The sequence below is a fragment of the Periophthalmus magnuspinnatus genome, chromosome 13 (assembly GCF_009829125.3).
Source record: "Periophthalmus magnuspinnatus isolate fPerMag1 chromosome 13, fPerMag1.2.pri, whole genome shotgun sequence".
Taxonomy (NCBI): domain Eukaryota; kingdom Metazoa; phylum Chordata; class Actinopteri; order Gobiiformes; family Gobiidae; genus Periophthalmus; species Periophthalmus magnuspinnatus.
In genome coordinates, this window is record NC_047138.1 from 25,103,738 (window position 1) to 25,128,333 (window position 24,596).

Below are 24,596 nucleotides of genomic sequence, written 5' to 3' on the forward strand. Positions count from 1 at the left end.
TCTCAGTAATTGTTACATTTTCAGATAATCACTTCCATCGCTACATCTCATAGGAAAAATGTCCCATTTTCATGAGCCACTAACAAATCTTTTAAACCAGACATAAACTATGCAGCACCATGTTTCAAAAAGTTTTCAATTATGTAATGTTAAAGAAAAATCAACTTACATATTTTTAGATAAATCTCGTTTGCTTTTTGTGACTTTTTCGCCAGTCTTGTGAGAAAAGACTGTTACCCAAAGCAAACGAAGTTAAATCTGTCAACTGGACAAATCTTGTAGGAGTGAAAACGTTACGCTGCTCATCCAAGCCGCTTCTTCAGTTCTGGTCAGAATGCTGGTGGCCACTGCCTTTAAATCTATCTGAGGGGAGGGGCTAACTACACTGAAAGAGTGAAGAGTGCAGTGAGCGTTACATTGGAGAAACTAAACAACTGCTCCATAAGAGGATGTACCAACACCGGCGGGAGAGTTCCTCTGGACCCCAGTCCGCCGTGCATCTCCATCTTAAAGCCACTAACCACTCCTTTGAAGATAGTGAAGTTCAGATCTTAGCCAGAGAAAAATGGTTTGAGAGAGGAGTTAAAGAAGCTATTTTTGTTAGGAAAGAGAATCCTTCCTTAAACAGAAATGGTGGCCTGACACATAACCCCTCCCCCATCTACAACTCCATCCTCAGACCCAGAACAATGAGAACAATAGCAGGGTCAGGGTAGTTTCAGCTGAAACTGGAGACAATAGCTGTTTACAGTTTCAGTGTAGTTAGCCCCTCCCCTCAGATAGATTTAAAGGCAGTGGCCACCAGCATTCTGATCAGAACTGAAGAAGCAGCTCGGATGAGCAGCGAAATGTCTTCACTCCTACAAGATTTGTCCAGTTGACAGATTTAACTTCGTTGTTTGCTATGGATCAGACCTGGACGACTGAGGGTCTACACAGACACTGTTACCCAAAGCTCAGGTCTTTTTCTGCCCGTTGTGCTCGTCCTAGTGGGTACTTTGCGTGGACCTTTTGTGACGGGTAGTAAAATGTCTCTCCACATTGCGCCGCTTGCAGTTGCCACAGCCTCCCCGCAGATGAGGCACATGCAGGTTTGTTTTACAGTCGTAAAATTCGTTGTGAAAGTGATGGGGTTTTTTTTTCTGCCATGTTTTAAGATGTTGTCATTTTTAAATCTATATAAATGCAAGGATGATTTAAAAATACAAACAAATAACAGAATAAGAAAACAGAATAAAATTTTATTTTAGCTTTAGCTCACTAGTGAGTTGTGCTATTTTTTGAACCGGTTTGCGGGCGACTACTGTAGGCCTTGGGGGCAACATGGGCACCATGTTGGTGACCCCTGTTCTAGATAACAATAGCAGCAATAACATCTCCATGGGGGCAAGCAAGTGACAGTGCCCCCACCAGAAAAGTTACATAGTACACCTTTTAATATGTACGTTTGTCTTTTGCATGTTTTTTGACAAGTGAAAACTGACCTACATTTGCCAAACAGGTAGTTAGCTCTGCGTGGTCATGTCAAAAAGCATGAATTACCCTTCTATGTTAAAGGTAACATTTACAGTCAGAATACATGTGAAATCGTGTCTGTTCTTCCCATAATTACACTTTCATATCTGCTCTCTTCAAAGAACCTGCATATTTTTCCCATTTTTGTCCCAAAGTGTTTCTGACCCATGTTTTTTTAGGAATTAAATTGTAGGTTTCGTGAATGTATAAGAACAGGTATGGGGCAAATCTGTGGAAATGATAGAGCAGCTTTTGTACCTAAAACTATTTCTGCTGATAAATGGTGCTATTGTATATCAGCAGTGAAAATTGTTCTTTAATATTCTCATAGAGTCCGGTCTTCTTTTCTTTGCAGTATTTTTAACTACAAATTCCAAATAAACATTGTTCCGGTCCCAGTATGTATACAGATGCTAATATTATGCTCATTTGATTACACTATATTTAGTTACACTATACTTCACACAGTAAGTTGGGAGTGTACCCATCAACGAGATCTATCTATATATATATATATATATATATATATATATATATATATACTATTGTTGTGTCGATGGGCAAAACATTTAAAACTCGTTAGCTGTTCCATTTACAATATGTTATTTGTTATACCAGGATTAAGGTTAGCTAAAAGTTGTACTAAAGGAGCAACAGTAGGTTAATGTAACTGGAAGGACACAACAATAAATAATACACAAAATCTGTTATTTACAAAGAATAGACCCTCAAAAAAATAGTAAATCACATCTCAGCATTTACAATTGTGTTTTTTGATTCTCATTTACAGATAAGGCTGGTGAAGTGTCTTGTCCATAGACTGTATATATAAATGGACATAGCTGACCTGCTACGCCACATTTCAGACAGGAAGTGAGTTTTGGCACACTTCCGGGTGACTGACCCCAATTCACTTTACACTGAAAAAACTGTCACCCCTCTCTCCGTAACTGCTCTCTTAAAACGTTCATATTAACTCATTCCACATGATGCTGGTATTTTTATTTTGCTATTGTGTCCATAAATCAAGATATAACATTAACAACAGACAAATCAGGCACCTTCTATCCTCGAGTTCAATCCCTCTAGTGTTAGCAAGAGTTTTGACGGTGTTGCTAAGCACCCCCTCCATGCTAATCCAATGGTGCTGGTAGGAAGGGGCATTACCTTCAACAGCATTGCTTCAGATTTTCTCCTTGGTTGCTATATACTCTTGGTCACAATTCCAAATATGGATCCATGGCTCCAAATTCCCTCTATAACTGCTAGCCTCAATGAGCTTCATTTGACTGAAATGAAACACTATGGGTGACACCTGGAGTGAACCAGCGACCAACTAGAAAATCATAACAACAGTCCAATTTTTATGAAATCCCTTCAAATGTTATATTCATGTGCAGCTGTACCAGCTGTACTTAGTTGCCGTATGGAAGGAGTAAATAATTGTAGTACCACTGAGGTCACAGCATCCCAACAACTTGATTCAAGCTGTTTTATCAGTCACTGTCACTGTCCATGAGATATGATGTTTCTACTTTTGGCTGTTTATCTAAGAGTTGGCTTTGATACTGGGGAAGGCAAACGTGACCAAATGAACAGCAGCTGAACCACAAATGAGAACAACTAAGCCCTGATAATGACTTTACATTTGAGCCCAACACACTCCTGTATCCTGATCTGCACAAGGGTTATAAACAGGAAAAACAATTGGGTTTGTATTAGAAAGAAAAGAAGTAGATTGCCTGTACTGCAATACTTTTTAAAATTGAGAATCAAAAACCACAATTGTAAAAGTCATTTAAAGGTGCAATAAGTTTATAGGTGTTTGTATTCATAAACTTGTTTATCTATGTGGAGACAGGTAATACCACTAGGCTAATTTACAGGTCAGGAGCGGCTGTGCTTGTTCACAGGAAGAATGCATGTTTTTGAATAAATGTCAGACACATAAATTTAATGCCACAATAAAGCAATAATATGTTCGTGGAGACTAGCAGGTTACATATTGCTCCTTTAATACACTGGTCCTTTGCTAAAATTTGTTTGTTTGTTTAAAAGTCCTATATTATGCAACACTGACTCTTGTGAACTTTCAGCCATGTTATAATGTTGTTACCTCATCAAAAACATACCTGGAACTTTGTTTCATTCATACATGTTTGAGTAACCCTGCATTACTCGTCTTTCTTCATCCAAAGCTCAAACTGCTCTGTTTCACCTTGTGATATCATAAAGTGGTAGTTTTCAAGTTAACAGCTACCTTTTGCCTTTTATTCAGTAGAGTTTGGCAAATCTCAAGCTGAAACTAACCAAATGCTTCTAGTGAAGATGTATGGACTTCCTGTATACCATAAGACATCACAAGGTGGTTTTCCATTTGAAAAAGAACTCTAAAAACTCAGCCTAAATATGCAAGGTTTGTGTGTTAAACATGTGAGAATGAAACAAACATAACTTCAGGCATGTCTGTGATGAGAAAACAGTATTAATCAGAAAATAGCGTAATCTGGGCTCTTTAAACAGCACAGTGCAGCAGTGCAGAATAATCTAATTAATAAAAAACAGTGTTTGTCTATTTGTGTTTCTTGAAATTATATACAGCAAGATGTTACAAAGTTCATGCAGACACCAACAAATTCCTCTAAAAAAAAAAAAAGATGTTAATGAACTGCATATTGTTATTTAGCTCTAGTGAAGTTTCCCTTCTTGTTCAATTTCATATGAGTTACATATAGTTACACATTATGCTAGTGTTTGCTGAAGCCTGTATCACTGTCCATATCACAGTCTAAATATTTGAACTGAGGCAGATAACGTGCCGATAATATTAGTCTTTGTTGAACACTGAGCTCTTATTATGAACAGGACATATGGCTGTTATCAGATATCCCAACAAAAACTACAAGACCATACACTTATGTAACAAAGGATAAGCAAAAGTGTAGAAATGTAGTACAATAACAGAAGAACAGGCTAAATGGGGTCACCATAGAGTTCATTCCAGGGAGTGCCTGTGTCTAATTTTTCCTCATATATTTGAGTAAAATGTGTCTTGTCCCAGTGCAGCTATATAATCCATAAGCAGCTTTTGTGATCAAAGTAAGTCAGCTGTGTACTGTCTGCATTGAAGCAGAAAGAGTGCTGTTGTCTGATCATTAGTGTACGTTAGCATACTAGTTGTTGGTAGCTTTATTGTCATGGCAAAACTCCACTCTGGTCTCTGAGAGTTGTGAAAAGTGCTTATAAACTCATCGTGGTGAATAATTAGGATGCTCAAAATGTATAAGATAAATGAGTAATAACTTTGGATCTCTGCAGCAGTTTCAGATGAACTATTTCTGTTTTTTACATTTTTAAGATGTAAAAAAAATCTGATATTTTAAAATAGGGGCAGAATTTTTACAAAGCATCACAAAATTTGCATATTTGAGCAAGGTTATGTCTACATTCCAGGCAAAGCATGTCTCCATGGCAACAAAAACGTTTTTTGCAACTTTTTGTAGATATAGTTCACCCCATATAGGGGTTGGGTAAAAAACATAACACATTTGTTAGTAATTCCGGTCACAGGCTAACCAAACAAATACTGGCAGTAGCGCAGTTATCTTGGCTGGCCCCACTGAATGCTTCAAAAGCTAATCTTCTCAGATGTGGTGTGAAGTGCAGTGTGTCTCTATGTCCTGCCAGAGCCTCCAGATCACACACAGTTTACATGAACCACTGACTCAGGTCCCACTATCACATTCCCTCACACCAGCACTGGACTCTGGGAAGCCACTCTCCCAAAGCCCCCCTCCCAAATCTACCCTTCCAAAGCACCCCTCCCAAATCCCCATCAGATTATCAGCTGTTCTCACCTCTCTATGGCACTGTCCCAACAGAAGTGTATATTTCCATTTGTTTCATAACATAGATTGACTGTATCTTTTCTGGTTGAGGGGCCGTCACTTGTTTGTCTCTATGGAGATATTATGCCAGAAATAGTCTACCGTATGACATTAAACGTATCTATCTTGCATGTATTTAATTACAGGTGTTTTTATTGATAAAAAAAAAAACCTAATACATTAAAAACATGCATTCTTACAATTAGCAAGGTCCCCTTTCCACAAATTTGACCTGTAATTTGGCCTGAAGCCATCACTTTTCTGTTTTTTGGTTGTTTTTGTTGTTTTTTTCCCATGGAGATACATAGATATGTTTAATACATATCCTCCACACCATCTTGCTTACATTTACATGTAATATGACATGTAAAAATGACATGTACAGTGTGACAGTGTGACACAAGACTAGGTTAAATCCTTCAGCCCAGTTCTTATAATCTGGGGCCTTTTGTTTCTTCAATGGGGGAAGAAGTACTCAATTTAGTTACTTAAGTAAAAGTACAGATACTGAAGCAAAAAAATACTCAACTATAAGTATTACATGAAAAAATCAGCTTAAATAAAAGTAGTCCAATAAAAGTGTACTTAAAGACTAAAAAGTTAAAGATTTGTGATGAATTTTCAGTACAAACAATTGAATAAAAAAAAATGTCTGGCTGTGTTTATTTGTATATTTTTGTTTTGCTCAAACTATGAACTTGAAAAATAAGCCCTCAGCCTTGTCAGCAGTTCTCAAATAATAATAAAAAATAATTTTACTTTTCAATCCTGTTCAAAAATGTAGTGGAGTATAAAGTACAGTTACCTGCTTTCAAATGTAGTAAAGTAAAAGTAAAAAGTATCCATGATAAAATCTACTTAAGTAAAGTACAGATGCCTAGATTTTTTTTACTTACGTACAGTACTTTACCTCTTTTACTTTGTTACATTCCCCCACTGTGTTTCTCTATTTAGTCTTTCTAATCTGTAAAATATTTAAATAAAAATAGGATGGGTTGGCTGATCTGGCCCTGCATTTCACTCATATCCCTAAACAGATCTCGGCCAGGAGTACTTAGCGGGAGTTCTGCTATGCATGTTTTGGTTGATGGTGGGAACCTTGAGTACCCAGAGGAAATGCAAACCAATATATTACTTGTGGAGAATGCTAACAATGCTAGCTACTTAGCTTCTTACATTTGAAGGGACTGTGGTGGATTTGAAGCTTGCATCAGCAGCACCAGTTTACCTCACACGACCCCTTTAAGGTGATAGATTCTGGGTATGCCTAAAACGCGGCCCTTTAATAGTGGTTTTAATCACTGTAGAGTTTTTTTTTCCCCCTGGGTTAAGTGGTTTTCCATTTGCCTCGATGATCAGACCAGATGCAGTTGTGTTGTGTCCAAATATTATGACGTTATGTAAACAAAGTGCCGCGTCTCATACATCATGAGTGAAATACTCCATCTTTTTTCCTCCTCATGAACAGCCAAGTCTCAACTACAAGCAGCTGCAGTGAGGTGGAAATATTTTTATATAAGCCACTCAACGAAAGAATCCTCTTGGTTTAGTTGCACATAGGGCTTGTGGTGATGGTAGGCTACAGTGGTGGAAGAAAAACTCAATTTTGTTACTTAAGGAAAAGTACAGATACTAGAGCAAAAAAAAACCTCAAGTAAAAGTATCACATGAAAAATCTAATCAAGTGAAAGTATTAAAGAAAAATGCAAAATAAAAAATGTACTTAAAAAATAAAATCTGCACAAAATACTTTTACTTTTTGAGATAGTAAAGCTTCAAATGCAGTGATTTTGATAAAGATTTGTGCTGAATTGAGTTCAACAGCAACAACTGTTAATTGTTTGCTCAAATTATGAACATGTTAGAATGAAACCTCTCAGCCTTTTGAGCAGGTCTCAAGTACTTTTACTTTTCAATTCAAAAATGTAGTGGAGTATAAAGTACAGATACCTGCTCTCAAAGGTAGTGGAGAAGAAATAAAAAGTATCCACTTTAAAATCTAATTAAGTAAAGTACAAATACCTAAAATGTATACCTAAGTACAGTATTTTCACTTTGTTACATTTCCCCACTGTTAGGCTTGTAGGCTAGTAGCAGTAGTAGTAGTTGTATTATATTGCTGCAGCTCCAGCAAATGTCAAAATACAATAAAAACAATAAAACATCGTGTCTAAAATAGATCACAGAATAAGAGGTATTGGAGCAGGGCTAGTGACAGTAGTAGTGACAGTAGCAGTACCAGGGTTGGTAGTAGTTCTACAAGTAGTAGCAGAAGCAGCATTTGGTTGCAAAATACTCAGCCATCCATCCATCCATCCATTTTCTTCCGCTTATCTGGGGCCGGGTCGCGGGGGCAGCAGTCTAAGCAGGGACTCCCAGACTTCCCTCACCCTGGACACGTCCTCCAGCTCCTCCGGTGGGACCCCTAGGCGTTCCCAGGCCAGCCGAGAGACATAGTCCCTCCAGCGTGTCCTGGGTCTTCCCCGGGGCCTCCTCCCGGTGGGACATGCCCAGAACACCTCCCTAGGGAGGCGTCCAGGAGGCATCCTGAGCAGATGCCCGAGCCACCTCAGCTGACTCCTCTCAACGTGTAGAAGCAGCGGCTCTACTCCCAGCTCCTCCAGTGTGACCAAGCTCCTCACCCTATCCCTAAGGGTGCGCCCGGCCACTCTGGAAACCCATTTCAGCCGCTTGTATCCACGACCTTGTCCTTTTCGGTCATTACCCAGAGCTCATGACCATAGGTGAGGGTAGGAACGTAGATTAACCGGTAAATCGAGAGCTTTGCCTTTGGGCTCAGCTCCTTCTTTACCACAACGGACCAATACAGCGACCGCATCACTGCAGACGTTGCACCGATCCGTCTGTCAATCTCACGCTCCATCCTTCCCTTACTCGTGAACAAGACCCCGAGATACTTGAACTCCTCCACTTGAGGCAGAGACTCACCACCCACCCGGACAGGGCAAGCCACCTTTTTCCGGTTGAGAACCATCGCCTCGGATTTGGAGGAGCTGATTCTCATCCCAGCCGCTTCACACTCGGCTGCAAAGCGCCCCAGTGCCTGCTGCAGGTCCTGGCTCGAAGAAGCCATCAGGACAACATCATCTGCAAACAGCAGAGATGAAATCCTGTGGTTCCCAAACCAGACCCCCTCCGACCCCTGGCTGCGCCTAGAAATTCTGTCCATAAATATAATGAACAGAACCGGTGACAAAGGGCAGCCCTGACGGAGTCCAACATGCACCGGGAACAGGTCTGACTTACTGCCGGCAATGCGAACACAGCTCCTGCTCCGGGCATACAGGGACCGGACAGCCCTTAGCAAAGAGCCCCGGACCCCATACTCCCAGAGCACCCCCCAAAGGACACCGCGAGGGACACGGTCGAATGCCTTCTCCAGATCCACAAAACACATGTGGACTGGTTGGGCAAACTCCCATGAACCCTCAAGGACCTGATGGAGAGTATAAAGCTGGTCCGGTGTTCCGCGACCAGGACGAAAACCACACTGCTCCTCCTGAATCCGAGGTTCGACTACCGGTCGGATTCTCCTCTCCAGTACCCTGGAATAGACCTTACCGGGAAGGCTAAGGAGTGTGATTCCCCTGTAATTGGAACACACCCTCCAGTCCCCCTTCTTATACAGAGGGACCACCACCCTGGTCTGCCATTCCACAGGTACTGTCCCCGACCGCCACGCGATGTTGCAGAGACGTGTCAGCCAAGACAGCCCCACAACATCCAGAGACTTGAGGTACACAGGACGGATCTCATCCACCCCCGGAGCCTTGCCACCGAGGAGCTTGCCAACCACCTCAGTGACTTCAGCCAGGGTGATGGACGAGTCTGCCTCCGGGTCCCCAGTTTCTGCTTCTTCCTTGGAAGACGTGACAGTGGGATTGAGGAGATCCTCAAAGTATTCCTTCCACCGCCCGACAACATCCCCAGTCAAGGTCAGCAGCTCTCCACCCGCACTGTAAACAGTGTTGGTGAAGCACTGCTTCCCACTCCTGAGGTGTCAGACGGTTTGCCAGAATTTCTTAGAGCCCTTCCGATGGTCCTCCTCCATGGCCTCCCCGAACTCCTCCCAACCCCGAGTTTTTGCCTCTGTGACTGCACAAACCACGGCACGCTTGGCCCGTCGGAACTCATCAGCTGCCTCAGGAGTACCACGAGCCAACAAGGCTCGATAGGACTCCTTCTTCAGCTTGACGGCATCCCTTACTTCCGGTGTCCACTACCTGGTTTGGGGATTGCCGCCGCGACAAGCGCCGCAGACCTTACGACCACAACTATGAGCATCCGCTTCGACAATAGAGGTGGAGAACATGGCCCACTCAGAGTCCATGTCCCCAGCTTCCCCCGGGATCAAGGAGAAGCTCTCCCGGAGGTGGGAGTTGAAGACTCCTCTGACAGAGGGCTCCGCCAGATGTTCCCAGCAGACCCTCACGATGCACTTGGGCCTGCCAGGTCTGTCCAGCTTCCTCCTCCGTCAGCGGATCCAACTCACCACCAGGTGGTGATCAGTTGACAGCTCAGCCCCTCTCTTCACCCGAGTCTCCAAGACATGAGGTCGGAGGTCAGATGACACGACAACAAACTCGATCATTGACCTCCGACCTAGAGTGTCCTGGTGCCACGTGCACCGATGGACACCCTTGTGCTCGAACATGGTGTTTGTTATGGACAAACTGTGACTAGCACAGAAGTCGGGTTCAGATCAGGGAGGCCGTTCCTCCCAATCACGCCCCTCCAAGTGTCACTGTCATTACCCACATGGGCATTGAAGTCCCCCAGGAGAACAACGGAGTCCCCAGTTGGTACAATGTCTAGTACCCCTCCCAGGGACTCCAAGAAGGCTGGGTACTCCGCACTGCTGTGTGGCCCGTAGGCCGACACAACAGTGAGAGACCTGTCCCCGACCCGGAGGCGCAGGGACGCGACCCTCTCGTTCACCAGGGTGAACTCCAACACGTGGCGGCTGAGCTGTGGGGCAATGAGCAAGCCCGCACCAGCTCGCCGCCGTTCCCCGCGGGCAACGCCAGAGAAATGAGAGTCCAACCCCTCTCAAGAAGTTGGGTTCCAGAGCCCAAGCTGTGCGTGGAGGTGAGGCCGACTATATCTAGCCGGTAACGCTCGATCTCCCACACAAGCTCAGGCTCCTTCCCCCCCAGCGAGGTGACATTCCATGTCCCCAGAGCTAGCCTCCATGTCCGGAGATCTGGTCGTCGAGGTCCCCGCCTTCGACTGCCGCCCAGATCTCTCTGCACCGGCCCCTCATGGCTCCTCTCGCAGGTGGTGGGTCCACGGGAGGACGGCCCCATGTCGTTTCTTCAGGCTGGGCCTGGCCCCATGGGGAAAGGCCCGGCCACCAGGCGCTCGCTGCCGAGCACCCACCCCAGGCCTGGCTCCAGGGTGGGGCCCCGGTAATGCCAGTCCAGGCGACGTAAATGGCCTTGTTGTTCTTTTCTTCATGATGGGCTTCTGAAATACTCAAACAAAGAAAATTCAAGTTTGTGATTTCAAGTTTTCAGATAGTGGAACAATTATGGATACTTTGTTTTACATTCAGTTATGATCTTATAAAGGCTATGTGCATATATTTAGTGAATGTCTTTCATATGCGTCGCAAACATTTTGTATATTAAAAATTCAGAATAAAAACTGTACCCCAAAACTCACAGTTAGATACCAGACTTTAGAAACTTTATTAAAAAAACATAATTATAAAATGATTACAGAAATTCGTCGTCATCATCATTAAAACTAGTTCAAATTGTTATGACTGATCTCTTACTGCCAATATTGTTTTGACGAAGGTAAAGATATGAATCATTTTTCAGACAGGAAACCATTAATAGCAAGATGCAAGATTAAGATATCTAGTTTTTATGTAGAAATCGCATTGATGACTTACTCAAGTACTGGACATCAGCCAGGAACTCCTCACACTTTAGCCCACGTCACTAAATCTCTTCCCAGAAAACTGCAGTCCAATGTTACGCAAACTGACAATGATCTCACTGTGTTTTGGCCAAACATATAAAAATGTATTAGAGCTGGAGAGGGGTTCAAAACAGTGACTCAAGGCACATCTGGAATTTCTAAAACGATAAAACAGAAAAACATGAAGCTGGCTTCAAATAAAACATCTTATTTTTTACAGTCTAGACATAATACAAAGTTAGATTCATTCCTCGGTGGTAACAATTATCAGCAAACACAGAGCTTTTTCTGGTTTGAGACTGTGGTAATCTATTGTATGAATTGCTATGAAATATGAAACATTAATTAAGTTACAAAATTGGCATACATATACACACATATTGGGTTTCCATGCTTTTGCGGGGTCATTACATTGACTTCATTCATTTCCTGGAGACCGAACCTAACCTTAACCAGAGTCAGTGCTTGCATAACCAAAATCTAAACTCTAACCTTAACCTATTTTAACCCATATCTGTACTTTAAATCAAGTTGTTGATCTAATAGTAAAGGATTTGCCCCCATAAAGAGGCAGATCCCCATAATGTGAGTGTGTACAAATTTTAATCCACATAATGTCACAAATACCCACCCACACACAGAGATGGAGGGTCAATTGGGACAAAAACATTCAAAAGATGGCTGATTTAAAAATATAACATGTTTAAAACACAAATGCTTATTCATTGGTCTATTTTATTTTAAACTTGTGACATTTTGTGTGTTGCAGAGTAGTGATCGAGAGGAGCCCATTGAAGTGGACCCAGTCTCGACCAATGGCAGCCTGGAGAATGGGCACGCTCATACAACAGGTAACGATTTATATTAGAATTTGATTTGTTTTATTTCATCTACTTGGATGCACCGTTTACTGTTTTCTATTTAAGTTCACAATTTAGTTGGTTATGAAGCTTATATGACTGACTGTCCAATAAGAAAGAGATAACATGTTTGATCAAGGCAAGATTTTAAAGGTGCACTATGTAACTTTTCTGGTGGAAGGCAGGAGAACTGACGGGGGGGACAAAGGGGTCTGTTGTCCCTGGCTCCAGGATCTTAGGGGCCTAATTCTAGATCCTCTCCCTATTACATAGAGAAGGGCCCCAAGTGAGGCCTGGTTTAGAGTCTGCTAACTGGTTGTGGAGATGTTATTGTTTTGTCCAGAATGTTTCACAGTATGACATTAAGCTTGTCTATTGCCTGAGAGACAATAAGGTGATGCTACCAGGCCAAAGTATAAGTCAGGTCAGGGTTACCTAGCTCACATTTTTGCCAAAATAAAATGACTTGTGACCTGATAAATGTAAGCTATATATGTTTAATGCCATGCTGTGGAATATTCCAGGGAAAAAATAAATAAATTATAGAGACCAGAACAGAGTGGATCTATAATGGACATCTGCTATAAAAAGTACCTTTAATACTGGTTTAGTCTTTGGACATTTTTAAAGTTTTGTAATTTTACTTGATTCTTCCAGATCACTTAATGGCAGTGAATGGAAAGCTGTCCCCTCCCACTGACCTGCCCTTGCACACAGCACCCTCTGCAGTTCGGATGCCTCACATGCCCATTACAGCCACCACAAAGACTGCAGAGATCAGAGCTCTGGGATCTCCCATCAGCCCCTGCGCCGCTCAGTCTCTAGCATCAGACAGTCCTCCTCTCAGCCAATCACCCAACGACAACCACCTCTCACCTGTTGAGTCCCCAGGTAAGATTGTTCATATATTCAATGTAAGGTGGTAGATACATCAGTAAAAGTACTGCTACTACACTCTAATTTGAAGTGAAAGTACTCTCCAAAGTCATTACAACTATTCATTGATTGAAATGTATTTTACAATTTGTGCACTACATGTTAACAAGCCCCCTCCCTGAACCGCCACCTTAACGTGGTAGAGGGGTTTGAGCACCCGAATAATCCTGGGAGCTACGTTGTCTGGGGGTTCGTGCTTCATGGTCACCCATGGCAACCAGGTCCAGGGGGATGGGTCAGACTATGTGGCTCAGAAGCCCTTTATGTCGAGTGAACAAGGCTGTCAAGGCTAGTCACGTTGTATGGACCGACGTGACCGGGGCCCCACCCTGGAGCCAGGTCTGGGGTGGGTGCTCGGGTCCAGGCTGGGCTCAGCCCGAAGGAGCAACGTAGGGCTGTCCTCATGTGGACCAACCACCCACGGGAGGATCCGTAAGGGGCCGGTGCAGAGAGATCTGGGAGGCAGTCGAAGGCGAGGGCCTTGACGACCAGATCTCCAGACATGGAGACTGGCTCTGGGGACATAGAATGTCATCTTGCTGGGGGGGGGGAGCCTGAGCTTGAGCGGGAGGTTGAACATTACCGACTAGGTATAGTCTATCTATAGTCTATAGGTTCTGGAACACTACTCTTGAGAGGGGCCGGACTCTCCATTTCTCTGGTGTAGCCCGCGGGGAGCTGTTGTGGGCTTGCTCCTGGCCCCACAGCTCAGCTGCCTCGTGTTGGAGTTCACCCAGGTAAATTAGAGAACTTCACCTGCTTGTAAACATGGAGATAAATAGGTTTAATGCCATATTTTGGAACATTCCACTGAATGCAAAACCTCTCCATGGAGGCAATTGAGTTCTATTGTAATGTTGTCTTTTTCTGTAGTCTCCTCAGTGAAAACATGGATCCCAGCTCCAGTCCGAACTCTGGGATCTCCTCGGCTTCAGGGTGAGTTCACCTATTCAATCACAGTATATGTTAGTATTACCTGTGCTTAGATTAAGGCCACGCTTGCAGTAAAACACTGGTATATGATCCAATAAACACTTTTCTAAAGAAAAATTACTTTTTTTTTTTTTTTGTTAAGTGTCTTCAACTTTTTTTTCAAAATATTTACCTTACAGACAACTAAGTAGGGAGTATAGTTTAAAAGAAACTAATCTCTAAAGAGCAAGTGTTGATAATCTGGATCACATTAAAGGTCCTATATTGTGTGGAAATTGACTTTTGTGAGCTTTAAGCCATGTTACAATGCTGTTACTTCTTCAAAAACATACATGGAGTCGTGTTTTGTTTCATTCACTCATGTTTGAATAATCTTTTATTATTGGTCTGTCTACATCTTCAAAGCTCAAAATGCTCTGTTTCAAAATGTGATGTCATGAAGTGGTAGTTTTCAAGTTAATAGCTATCTTTAACCTTTAGTTCAGTAGAAATAAACAATTCCAGAGCTGAAAGTATCGAAATGATTCTACTGAAGGTGTATGGAGTTTAAAAAAAAAAGTGGAGCACTTCCTGTACTACCATGACATCACAAGGTGGAAAAGAGTGTTTTCTGCTTCAGAGAAGAACACTGCCTAAATATGCAGGATCTGTATGATAAACATGTGTGAGTGAAACAAAACACAACTCCAGGTATGTTTTTGATGAAGAAACAACATTATGCATCAGAAAGTAGTGTGAATTTTTTACAGTTGTGTTTTTATGATCCTGATTTTATATAATACCTTGGTTTGTGATTTACAGAAAAGAGTTCTGCTCCACCAAAGTGTGTCACACACTCTGGACTTCCACAACAGGACAGGTAACCAAGGGACACCATTTCAAAAGACAAAAGTATCATTTTTAGACCAAATATTTCAAGATGAAAATTGTAATATGGATATGAACTTTATGTTGAGAATGTGCTTGTTCCCCTCTCACAGAGACAGTGATGTGATCAGTGAGCGGCCAGGGGGAGAGAGGAGGAGGGAGCTAGTCCGGTCTCAGACTCTGCCCAGAAACATTGGTGCTCAGGCTCGACGCTCCATCTTTGAGAAACTGGATTCAGAAGCGAATAACAACAGGTACATTGAAATTTGCATTTTATATTTACACTGGTTTCTTTTATATCTAGTAGTGAATCTATCACATTTTTCACAACCTTTTCTCTTGCACAAACTACTTTGCATTGTTCACTATATGCAGAATTCTCTCTCTGATGTCCCTCTAGGCCTGTTCTAACCTTAGCATCTTTCTGCCCATACATTCACTATCCCAAACCATCTCAGTATGGAAATCTGATTCTGTTCTGTCCAGGTTGAGTCCAAGCTTAATAATCAATTAATCAAAATTATACACATGATTCAAGCTACTTCTCCAATTACAAAAATGTTGGTTGAAAGTACAATTAATTACTTTCTCTTCAGAATGATATATGTGCTCTTTCTTTTGGAGCAAAACCACTTTCCTTATCTATATAGACTTTTAAAACAAAAGCTTCATAAATATTACTATTAAAATATGTTAAGTCTATCATTTCTGCACAGACTAGTTTTGACAGTGTAGAAGTAATTGTTTGAAATAATTGTGATTTAAATCATGAGCCAAATATTATAATTTTCCCAAGACATGAAAATTGGCACTAAACCAGAAACTAACCCAGAAACTAAACTTGAAACTAAACCTGAACTAGATCAGAACTGAGCAAGGACTAGAACAGGACCAAAATGAGTACACATCAGGGCAAAAATTACCTAAATTTTGGACTAAATAACAAGTGTGAATGCTATTGCTGCTCTTAACAATGATAACTCCATCTTCTAGTCTGCTATATGGGTTCAAAACCAGTATTAAAACCATCCTTCCTCTGTTGCAGGGGCCCCAAAGTCGTGGATTCAAAGCCCAAACTGAAGCGTTCACAGAGTTTTGGAGTGTCCAGTGCCAGCAGCATCAAACAGGTGCTGCTTGAATGGTGCCGCTCCAAGACCATCGGATACCAGGTACTGAAGAGTTAGATGGAGCTTTTAAAAAAGATTATTAATAAATATGTCTGACAAACCCATCTTACCATAACATGTCCTTCAGAGTTACAGTGAATAGTTTACTCAAAGAGACTTCAAAACTTATTGATTGATATTCGTTTAATTTCTTGTTGCTACTTCAGTGTTATGGTATAAGAACAGTTTACAGTTGGTACTTTTTTACAGTTGGTACTTTTTTACTTTTACTTCACTACATTTGAGAGCATGTAACTGTTCTTTCTACTGCACTACATTCTGAACAGGACTGAAAAGTTAAAGTATTTTTCACTGCTTGAATTCAGCACAAATTATTGTCAAAATCACTACATTTGAAACTTTATGAGACCTGCACAAAATACTTAAAATTTTTACTCTTTAAGTACATTTTTAAATGGTTACTTTAATACTTTTACATAAGTAGATTTTTTCATGTGATACTTTTAATTTTACTTGAGTTGTTTTTGTTTTTTTTGCTTCAGTATCTGTTCTACTTAGGTAACATAATTGAGTACTTCTTCCACCACTGATCAGAAGGCTTTGAGCTACAGTATAGTGTTGACATAGCAATAGTAGTTGTAGTGCTAGTAGTAATAGGTGCACTCTTAGTAGTAGAAGATGTGGTAATTGCTTACACCAATAGTAACATCAATAGTTGTAAAGTAGTAGTAGTGGTAGTAGTAGTAGTAGTAGTAGTAGTAGTAGTAACAGAAGTTGTAATAGGCGCAGTTTTGGGTTATTAAGGTGTGGTAATTGGAAGTAATAACAGAGTAACAGTAACAGTTGTATAGTTGTAGTAGTAGTAGTAGGATTAACAAGAACTAAAACTACAGTTTTAGTTCAGTTTTACATATGGCTTTTTAATGAACATACATCTGTCTCTTTTAATAGTTTTAATTGTCTAAAGTGAAGTTATAATTACTCTCCTGTTGTAAAGCTCAGTCTGTCTGCCACCCATAATTTCATTTGCCTTCTGTAATGCCAGTGCCATATTGAATTGTATTTTACACTTTAAACTGCCAGTAAAATGGACTGGTTTTACTGAAGGAGGGATAGCACTTGTGTAACCTCCAGTGTGGACTCTGCCAGCTGTTACATGTGGTTTTGGTTAGAGACTAGAGACCAGACTTTTATTAAGTAGAAGCTCACCACACACACAATGAAATATATTCACATGGAGAGCAAGATGTCCATTTGAGTTGAAGCAGAAATAGTCTGACATTATTTTAAAAGAATCCTCTAGACACAAAGAAAGTAGGACAAGCCACAACTCTCTTGTCTGTAATTGTTATGAGAAATACAGACCTGAAAACTTAGGGAAACCACATTAAAGCTGCACTGTGTAACTTTTCAAGTGAAGGGTCTGCCACATGCTGGTCTCCATGGAGATGTTTTAGTTTTAGCCTGGAATGTTCCACAGAATGGCATTATACCTATCCCTGTCCATGGTGTCAAGCAGGTGGCATCAACAGGCCAAGTTAAAGGTCAGATCTGTGGAACGGTGACCCAAATCACTGTAAGAATGTTTTTCAAGGTAATTTTAAGCAGTAAAAAAAACATGATAACTAAAAGCAAAATAGATTAGTTAGATTAGTTACATGCCATACTGTGGAAAATTCCTGGCAAAGCGATGACATCTTTGTAGAGACAAGCAGGTGACAATCTTATACAACCATACAAATGTGTTAGCACAGTACATATCTAGCTGATCTCACTATTGTTTAACTTTGCCCTCTTTCTTGTCAAAAACATGATTATTTTCTTCTGTGTTTTTGTAGAACATTGACATCCAGAACTTCTCGTCCAGTTGGAGTGATGGCATGGCCTTCTGTGCTCTTGTCCACTCTTTCTTCCCGACACAGTTTGACTACACAGCCCTGTCTCCTGCCAACAGAAAACACAACTTTGAACTGGCCTTTGGGACAGCAGAGTGAGTCAATAATGAGCTTTGGGAATGTAACCTAACATATTCATTAGTTATTAGTCTTATTTAGTTTTATTTATTATTAGTTTAATTTTCTGTTTTTTCAAATTAATTACACACATACTACTGAAGAAAAAGTAAATGGTCACATTTTTATATAGCACTTTTCCACCTTCAAGGCACTCAAAGCACTTTACATCAAGGAAACGCTCACCCATTCACACACACATTCATACACCAGTGTACGCAGACACAGGGGTGAGGTGGGTTAAGTGTCTTGTCCAAGGACAGCAGTCATCTGTAGGAGCTGGAATCGCACAGCCAACCTCTGGGTTAATGGATCTGACCGTTCAACCAATAACGTTTACGCTGAGAGCAGGATTCAAACTGTCAACCTTTGGATCAGTGGATGAACACTACCAACTGAGCTACTGTCGCCCATGCACTAATAATTTTGCATTCAAGACCCTGACTACCTATAAAAACAAAAGACTGCCTATGCATTTTAATAGACAAATTAGCAGGCTAGTTGTCACCATCTAGCGTCCTTCTCAACACTCAGTTCTAATAGTATGTGAGGTGAATATACTGTGATATTATGTTTTGATATTATGTTGTTTTGGATATGGTTGCATCCCTATAGCTTTCCTCTTATTAGGTTTCTAGTTCCAATATGCATTCTCAGCTGAGCCATCTTTGTGGTACAACCCTATAAGTCCCAGAGTTGCAGAAACAGACCCTTATAACCCCATGACCCTAAACAAGAAAATAAGTGAATAATATAACTTAGGTCACAGCTTGTGGATAAACCTTACCCCTGGATTAAAACTTGTGCTTCCCATAGGAACATAACATGTTATAGTGCCGCTGCAGATTAAGCTGATTTGACTCACATTAATATTCCCCTTGTCCAGAGCATCAATCCTCTATGCACTGGTTTAGAGCCTTCTTAAAGAGATCACACATGCACCACTTATATCTGCACAAATCTATATGTTTATTACAGATGTAGAGTCCAGCCCTAAGCTGCAAAACATGTTTGTTGGAACTGAGTCAATGTTTTTAGCAACAGATATTTGCAAGATATGTTAAATAACAACAGGGAGGACAACAAGAAAGTGCTATATACAAACTCAAACTCAGTATATATCAGTATTCAGTATTATGAACCTAATAACTTAGTTTTTGAAATATCATGTATCTAAAAACTAATAAGTTGTTGCTTTCTTTCAGAGCTAAGGCTGGTTGTGACCGTCTGATCGAAGTGGACGACATGATGATAATGGGCCGTAAACCTGACCCCATGTGTGTCTTCACCTACGTCCAGTCCCTCTACAACCACCTGCGCAAGTTTGAGTGAATCTCTTCCATCCAAAAATACATTACCACAAACATAGAAGGAGAGAGAGAGTTCAAGCATAGATGCTCCATTAAATGCAATACTGCCTTCTGGTGGCGATTTAGTACGCTTACAGGCACTGACAATTTGTGTACTTTTGAAATAAGGGTGGGAGATACTGCAAAAAATATCATGACAATCATTTAGGATACAGATTATGATTTCTATTTTATCACGATTCATGTACACTTCTTTGTATTTTTCTGTTGACATTAAATAAAGTCCCTTGTTTCTTGTGAAAGTTCACACCTCGCTGTTATTGGTTAAATCCAGCTGTCACTCACTCAGAACCTTATCAAGACTAATAATGGACTGTAACAATGTGACCACAATGGCAAATCGCCAGAAGGACATGTTTTGATTTTTATCACCATATCACTCAGCCTTATGCTGATGTAGGCAAAAATACATGTTTTTGATGTGTTTGCTACCTTGGCTTTGTACCGTTACCCACACAGATCTGTTAGCTAGTTACTGAAGTAAATAAAAAGGGGTTGTGGCAATTGGTACATCTGCATATACACTGTCAACTGTGTTTTTGTTTTTTTTTTTAAATTTAATCAAGAGAGTCCTATTGAGATAAGACCGGAACTCCATTATGAAACTATTCATTTTTTTGTGCATTGGGTGTTCAAAACAGCACAAGGCGTTTAAGTTTGATGTAGTATTGTTATTGTTACTGAGGATGAGTGTTATTTGTGTGTGGAAGTTTAATGGCTTATACCATGTATGAGTCTACATTGAGTAAAACTACAGTTTGTCATTCTTATGTTGTTTTATTATAGCTTTCATCATCACCGGTATAAATAAACAGTCACTGGTAGACTATGTATGTACTAAAAATGCTGATGTAAAAATAGGCTAAATATGGTGTGACACGAGCAGCTTTTAAATAAAAAAAGATGTCTCAACAATTTCACTGAGTACTATAGATCACTCACCACTACTTTGTCTTGCAGCAATTTCGGGACTTTGTGGGATGTTTTTGTGTTGAGTTTGCATGCTCTGCATATGTCTAGGTTGGTGATCTTAGCTCAAGATCTGAAGACAGTTTGACCCACATCTTCTGACAAGTTGAACACCACTAGTTGAAGGAAAGCTCAAATGGATTGTTCAAATTTGATTATGGGAAAAAGGAAAATAAAGAAAAGTAAAGTAAAGTAAAGAAATTAAAAGAAAACATAACTTTTTGTGATCTGTATACCGTCATTTCATGGGGACCAAAACTCAGATGCTTCAATATTAGACCCATAACATGATTCAAAGTTAAGATATGGGTAATTTAGGTTAAGGTAATAGTTTAGGTTAAGGTGAGTATTAATTAGGTTAGAATCAGTCTCCATGAAATTAATGTAAATCAGTGTAATGGATGTGTATGTATCCATCCATAAATGCTAGGTGTAAGAAGAGAGTAAGCAAAGGATAATAAATTATCATAAGTATTATTGATACTCGTGGCCCCTCTGAGTCTTTGTAATGTCTTTATTGACCAGTGCGTTAGACAGGATTATAAAACATATGTTGTTATGTGATTAAAGTTTGTTTACAGCACTTTCAGCTGAACCCGAAGTTGAACCTTTGGCCCCAGAACCACCCTTTCTCCTGAATAGGTCAAACAGCATTAGAAAGGAGAAGGGTGGGGCCAGTAGTCTAATGAGGATCTGAATAGATTACACTGAAAAATACAGCAGATTAATAAAGACTCGCAGCATAAATCAATGAAAATAAATTGTGGAAGGGCATCTGGAATAAACAAAAAGCCCAAGTTAGTTTATTGTGGAAAATACATTGCAATTTTAAAGATGCAACACGTAAATTTTTAAGTGTAGAGTACCTGTGGTGATAGCATTTTTAATTTATTTAACTACAGGTGTTTTTATTGCTCAAAAATACCCTCAAAACAAAACATGCATTTTTACTGTGGGAGTGGGCTCGCCTTGCCATAGATCTGGCCTATGAAAAGTTTGTTTCCATGGAGACAGATAAGTTTAACGTTATACAGTAGAATATTTTTTGCAAAGCTATATTCTGGATGGTGAAATGCAGAAACCCTCATGCAGAAAAGTTACGCAGAGCACTTTTAAGTATTTAAACTTTTCATCTATTGCCTATTTATATTCCATGTTCTACATTTCTTTTCTTTATTCTACTCTATACCTATGCTCACTTACATGTTATTATATTTTATTAGAAAACCACATGGGGAAAAACAAATATGAAGCAGGAAATAATACCTGGATTAGTAGTGTATGGGGTGGGGTCAGTGCAGTGGATGCAGATGGATGCAGCTGGGTGGGGCGTCCCCTGGGTGGGCCTATAAAGCAGGTCTCTCCTCCTCTTCATCACTTCTGTCAGATCTGTGATGGCTCTGTTCATGGACTTGGACTTCGCTGGACTCAAACCAAATCCAACCAAAGACCAGCTGGACCTCAAGATGATCTATGGAGAAGAAGCATGCAAAGGTAAAACATTAATTTATAAATACGGTGTAAATAAATAGAGCTATAGCTTAATGCTGCACTAAAATTGTTATGGTATTTCTATTTTTTTTATTCATAATTTGACAAATAAAGAAAAAGACTATTTTGATTTATAGGATGCATTATTATTGTAATAATAATAATAATAATAATAATAATAATACACATATTGTCATTGTGCATTCCAAATCTCAAATGCACTCTCTATACCCCTGCTCTGCCCTCTCCCAGTGCAGGAGGGGGGGTGTTCTGTGTCCTCTCCGGAGCCTGTGGTGCTTCTGGATGGACAGAGGAAGAGGAAGAGGACCATCTTTAGCAGAGCCCAGCTGTCTGAACTAGAGCAGGCCTTTGCAGTGACCCCATACCCCGATATCACACTGAGGGAGAGGCTGGCAGCTCACACACACCTGCCCGAGAGTAAGATACAGGTGAGAATGATCATTATAACTCATGAATTAATTTATTAATGCATTTATTATTGGTATTTATTTTATGACTAAGAATGATTTGGGAAAAATATTTAATTACGATGAGATTTGCAATTTGTGTTCTAATAACAGCATTCTGTTCAAAGTTCACATTTTAAATGGATCCAGATTAATTGACAAAAAGATTGATACAAGAATCACATTTCAGAACATGTTTGTACAGATCTAAAATATGGGTTTTTATGTAGAATAAAACAGGATATTTTATTCTTTGTGGAGAAAATCTCAGCCTTTGTGATTTGCTACTTGTGTCCATTCAAATTGCGATTTCAGTTTGATAATGGTTCAGACCTAGTTATGTCCAACAGAAATGATTCAAAAGCAGGACTCACAGCTCGTAGCAGTTAGACAGATGTGTTCCTTATAATGTCCTAATCCAGTCCACATTCATTAACTTTTCTGGAAAGGCCCTTTAATCTCATCATTTTGAACACTATAATATTTAATCTGCTCCTTATGAAGTAGCCTGCATATCTACATGGACAATACGAGTTATTTTGTCACACTACAGAATCTATGTATCACACTAGTTTTGTCATTTTGGTCATTTGACTTGTTGACAGCAGCTCCATTGGTAGATTGTTTGTCCACTGATCTGAAGGTTGGTGGGTTGAATTGGTTGAGCGGCCATATCCACTGACCCACAGGTTGGCAGTGTCTGCGTACACTAGTGCGTGAATGTGTATGTGAATGGGTGAGTGGTTCCTTGATGTAAAGCACTTTGAGTGCCTTGAAGGTGGAAAAGCGCGATATAAAAATATGATCATTTATTTAACCTGCTCCTTTTGAGGTAGTTATTATTACATGGACAATAGTATATAGAATGGAATTGTTGCATGGAAAAAAAACTTACTTACATGTTACACGTTACAAGTAAATGAGAAGGAATAGAGCATTTAGATAGTAGATTCATATCATTTCAAAATTCACTATTCCCAAGCTTAAACCTATCAAACAAGTGACTGTATTTAATGTAAAAGCAAAATTGTTTTATAAAGAAAAATATAAAAATATTGACATGAAACTGCTATATTTTTCACTTTAATTTCACACAACTGATCATTTATTTGTGTCTTTTAGGTCTGGTTTCAAAACAGAAGAGCTCGAAGTATAAAGACTGGCCGCTTGTACAAGTCCACCAATTCCCTTCAGGGAGGAGGCAGGAGTCCCGTTATGGAGAACTGCCTCGTACCAGCCGCCTTCCCCTCCTCTGCCTCTCTCTCCGACATCCTGAGACCAGACCACATCCCTTGCGATGAACTTCCGCAGATATACTCAGACTGGATACATGTACACAACAACCCAATCTCCTCACCTCCATCTTACCACCACCAGCAACAGCAGCAATCCTCTCTGAGCAATTCCAAAAATGACTGCAGATTCTGGGATGAGGAACACCAACAAAGGCATAGACCAGGGCCCCAGATTTCTGCATTTTTACCCAATTCGTTCACTCAAACAATACCAAGACCAAACCAACATACAACTACAACTTCTAATAAGGAGTACCAGAGCTTCAGAAAACCACATGGCATGTCTTATGGAGCGATGGGGGGAGGAGGAGGAGGTGCAGGGGTGGATCAGGTTGTGCCAACGCACCCCCAGTCTGTTTTTTGGGATCAAGGACATCACTCGTATAATTACCATCCACAAATGGGACCCCCAACTTCAATGGGATACATCTCGGATTTGATTTACAACGCAGCAATCGTCACCAACTTTCTGGAGTTTTGAACATTACAGATATAAAGTAGTAACTTTAATATTAGCTTATGGTCTTTTCTGATATAGATCCAGGCAATTCTAAAACAAATCAGCAACAAGAGTATTTTATCCTATTTATGCAGTTCCTTTTCTGTATGATACCTGTCAAACCTACCTGTATCTACTTTTTAGTTTAGAATATTATTTAGATATTTTTTGACAATCCAGTCCTACCAAATATGCAACCTCATACCCCAAGCTATGGAGCGACAACTACATTTTTTTGTCCTTGCCAATTTTCCTGTTTTATATAAGGCTTTTTTTTTTGCAAGACAGTGGTGGGATGTAATAAAATAAAAGTAGTAAAATACAATACACATTTTTGGTATTTGTACTTTCCTTAATAAAACAATGAATATTTTTTACTTTTACTTCACTAGATTTGAGAAAAGGTATCTGTGCTTGCT

General features: G+C 40.3%; 2 protein-coding genes across 3 annotated transcripts in view; both read left to right on the forward strand.

The window, feature by feature from the left end:
- smtnl (smoothelin, like) overlaps positions 1-20,374 on the forward strand; it is a 37,505-nt gene extending 17,131 nt beyond the window's left edge. Inside the window, exons 3-10 of one of the 2 annotated variants that reach the window (XM_033976566.2) lie at positions 12,121-12,202; positions 12,869-13,102; positions 14,021-14,083; positions 14,882-14,939; positions 15,061-15,201; positions 15,993-16,116; positions 17,913-18,064; positions 19,292-20,374. In XM_033976566.2, coding sequence (XP_033832457.1) covers positions 12,121-12,202; positions 12,869-13,102; positions 14,021-14,083; positions 14,882-14,939; positions 15,061-15,201; positions 15,993-16,116; positions 17,913-18,064; positions 19,292-19,418 — 981 coding nt within the window. In that variant the 3' untranslated portion in view covers positions 19,419-20,374. The remainder of the gene's footprint in view (positions 1-12,120; positions 12,203-12,868; positions 13,103-14,020; positions 14,084-14,881; positions 14,940-15,060; positions 15,202-15,992; positions 16,117-17,912; positions 18,065-19,291) is intronic. The other variant, XM_055225922.1, reaches the window with a different exon arrangement.
- Positions 20,375-21,819: 1,445 nt separating this feature from the next.
- On the forward strand, positions 21,820-24,159 carry LOC117379861 (homeobox protein SEBOX-like). The gene is made up of 3 exons (XM_033976567.1): positions 21,820-21,919; positions 22,169-22,365; positions 23,506-24,159. Exons 1-3 carry the CDS (start codon positions 21,820-21,822, stop codon positions 24,157-24,159), a joined length of 951 nt encoding a protein of 316 aa, XP_033832458.1.
- The last annotated feature ends 437 nt before the right edge of the window (positions 24,160-24,596 follow it).